Source organism: Montipora foliosa, chromosome 7 (assembly GCF_036669935.1).
Source record: "Montipora foliosa isolate CH-2021 chromosome 7, ASM3666993v2, whole genome shotgun sequence".
Classification (NCBI taxonomy): Eukaryota; Metazoa; Cnidaria; class Anthozoa; order Scleractinia; family Acroporidae; genus Montipora; species Montipora foliosa.
This window is the reverse complement of record NC_090875.1, coordinates 19,904,066-19,906,565: the sequence shown is the minus strand read 5'-3', so window position 1 is coordinate 19,906,565 and position 2,500 is coordinate 19,904,066. Positions and strand designations below refer to the sequence as shown.

General features: G+C 38.7%; 1 protein-coding gene across 1 annotated transcript in view; it reads right to left on the bottom strand.

Annotated features, from left to right (window-relative positions):
* Positions 1-823, bottom strand: part of LOC138010011 (uncharacterized) — a 2,676-nt gene extending 1,853 nt beyond the window's left edge. Inside the window, exons 1-2 of the mRNA XM_068856981.1 lie at positions 818-823; positions 178-387 (exon numbers count right to left, since the gene is read on the bottom strand). Coding sequence (XP_068713082.1) covers positions 178-387; positions 818-823 — 216 coding nt within the window. The remainder of the gene's footprint in view (positions 1-177; positions 388-817) is intronic.
* Positions 824-2,500: the final 1,677 nt, after the last annotated feature.

Here is a 2,500-nt window from a genome sequence, read left to right as displayed (position 1 = left end):
CCATATCACCCTGATGTAATCATTACATTCGTTCTGTGTTTAGGTTGAAATTGCTTTTTCGTGTATTAAAGTTCTTCTGTTTTAATCTAAATGTAATAAAGGTGCAGTAAATGAAAACAAGCGGTTGTCGTAAAAAAAAAACCCAAATTTTACGTTTGAAGAATACACTTGGTTTACCTTTCCAGGGTAAAACCTTGAAGATGTCTGCTCCAATGCGGTGCTACCAGGCTCCAGTGTTTCTCGGATGTCGTCTTCTGTTAATTGCTCGACTGCAATTTGCTCACTAATCGGCATACATTGCTTGATTTCAACTTTTTCGCCTTCCAAATACATCTCTCGAGTTACTTTGCAAGACAAACCAACGGCGCATTGACAGTGGACATTCTCCTAGAAAAACAAAAAAAAAAACGAAAACTTTTGCTTCACGAGGTAAACCTGGTTATTATGGCCCCCCCCCCCCCCCCTTTAAAAACATTTTTGAGGCGTAGATAGGTTATGTTATGTTGGGTGGGGAAGGGTTGGGGTATATTGTTGGCCAAGTTATGGTCCAAAAAGTCTGAAAAACAGAAAAGGCTTTAACTTTGTCGGGAAATAGGGAACTTCTAAACAATTTTAACAGCGGGACAAAGCGGGTAGTCATCGAAGGACAAGATAGGACTATCTAGCCCACTCTGGTAGCCAATCACAGCCAGGAACAGGTTTCATTCGTCTTGCCCAGCATCTCTTTTGCAATCATTTTTGCGAACAGGGTTTTCCCAGAGACACTCGAGCTTCATCAATAGCCCATGATTTATTTTATTCTGCTGGCATCACTTACCTGCATATCACACGGTGAATATTTCGGGAGATTAATTGGAACAAGCCTGGATACAAAAACAAACGAAGGTCAGATATCAGATGATTTCATCGGTGCCATAAAGAAATCGAGTTAAACTGGAGGAATAGAAATCTTAATGCCAACATGTTTAGTCCTTAAAGGACAAACCACCGAACTGCTGCATGGAAAATGAAGAATTGTGTTTCTCTACCTACTCAATCACTGAAAGTAACTTAACACTAAACAAAACAACTATACGGACCAACCAAAGTAAGTAACGAACAGTTTTAACATGAAGTCTTACCAATGAAAGAGAGAGAAAGAGACTAAGCATCGATACCGAAAGTTTCATGACTGTAAAGTGTTTTGAAAGGATTTTTGAGTTTCCAAAAACTTCCAGAAGCTAGATACTACGAATGGGTAATTGTTTTCTATCTTTCAGCCTTTTTATAGATTTCTTTTCAAGACCATTACTTTCCGAGCAAAAATATTTTTTGACATATTTCCTGAGGATGATTTTGTCAGCTGTTTCACTCTTATTTACGGAATTCTTACGGATGCTTTTAGCAAAAGAAGGATGAAGTGTTTCAGCTGCGAAGCTTAATCACTGTTCTCTAGGGAGTCTTCTGCGAATGACAGGTCCCAAAAAAATGCTTAACGAGGGTTTTTTACTAATAGAACAGTTTCTAATCGGGTTTCTAGCTAATTTTCGCAATCGCTTTGGTTTGTAATAATAACCTTGATAATTGGATTTAAAAACCGTACGATTTTTTCAGCCAATAACATGTGATTTTATCGAACGCGTTTTTCACGCCCTCAGCATCGGTTGCATGTATTTGTGTTTTGCTGTGATTGGCTCACCTACTTGTCCGCTAATGTGCAGTGTCAGTCTGTGATTGGCCGAAATATCGAAAAAAGATAGCAAAACTGGAACGCTGACACGTGAAGATTGAAAAAATACCCGAAATTAAGGTGAATGCCTCTCCATTGAGCGCAGTTTTAAAACGTAAAAAGAGTATCCTCGTCTATAGAGTGTTTTCAACCTGAACAATGGAACGGGCGACATTTTGGTGTACCCAATTAATACTCCGAGAATTGAGCTCTATTATCATGCCAACGTTTTCTTTCGTTTCGGTGGAAAAAAAGCTATAAGGTTACTGATCACGTGAGTGAAGACACTTCATAAATCAACGTAGTTTAACAAAATAGATTACTGAAAGTAAAATAGAAGCCATAAGCAAACCGTGCATCCAAGAAGCAGAAACTAATTACTTGATTAAGAAGCTGACCGCGTTGTCCGAAGGTTAATAATGCAAAAATTTGAGGTGAAGTTTAACGGAACTTGTTTTCCCCTCGGACTTTCCGCAAACAAAGAATGGTCCGTTTTGAGGCCATTAACTCTAGCCAGCGATAAAAAGACACCGAAGACCGTGGGAACCCGTTCTACTTACACATTGAAAAAGATCTTGTGTTTTACATTACTCGGCCTTTAAAAAAATTGTCATCTTTTTGGTCTCTTTGGATAGCTGGTTAAGACCCGATGTTTGCCGTGGTCAGTGAAAAATCATTGAAAAACTCATGAAGTGGAGAAAACTGTTGAACCAGCTGAAAAAAGTACTTCAGCTGGTTCTTACAGTGTCAACCGTATTTTTATATCTTATAGAAAGAAATCTACGCCCCTCA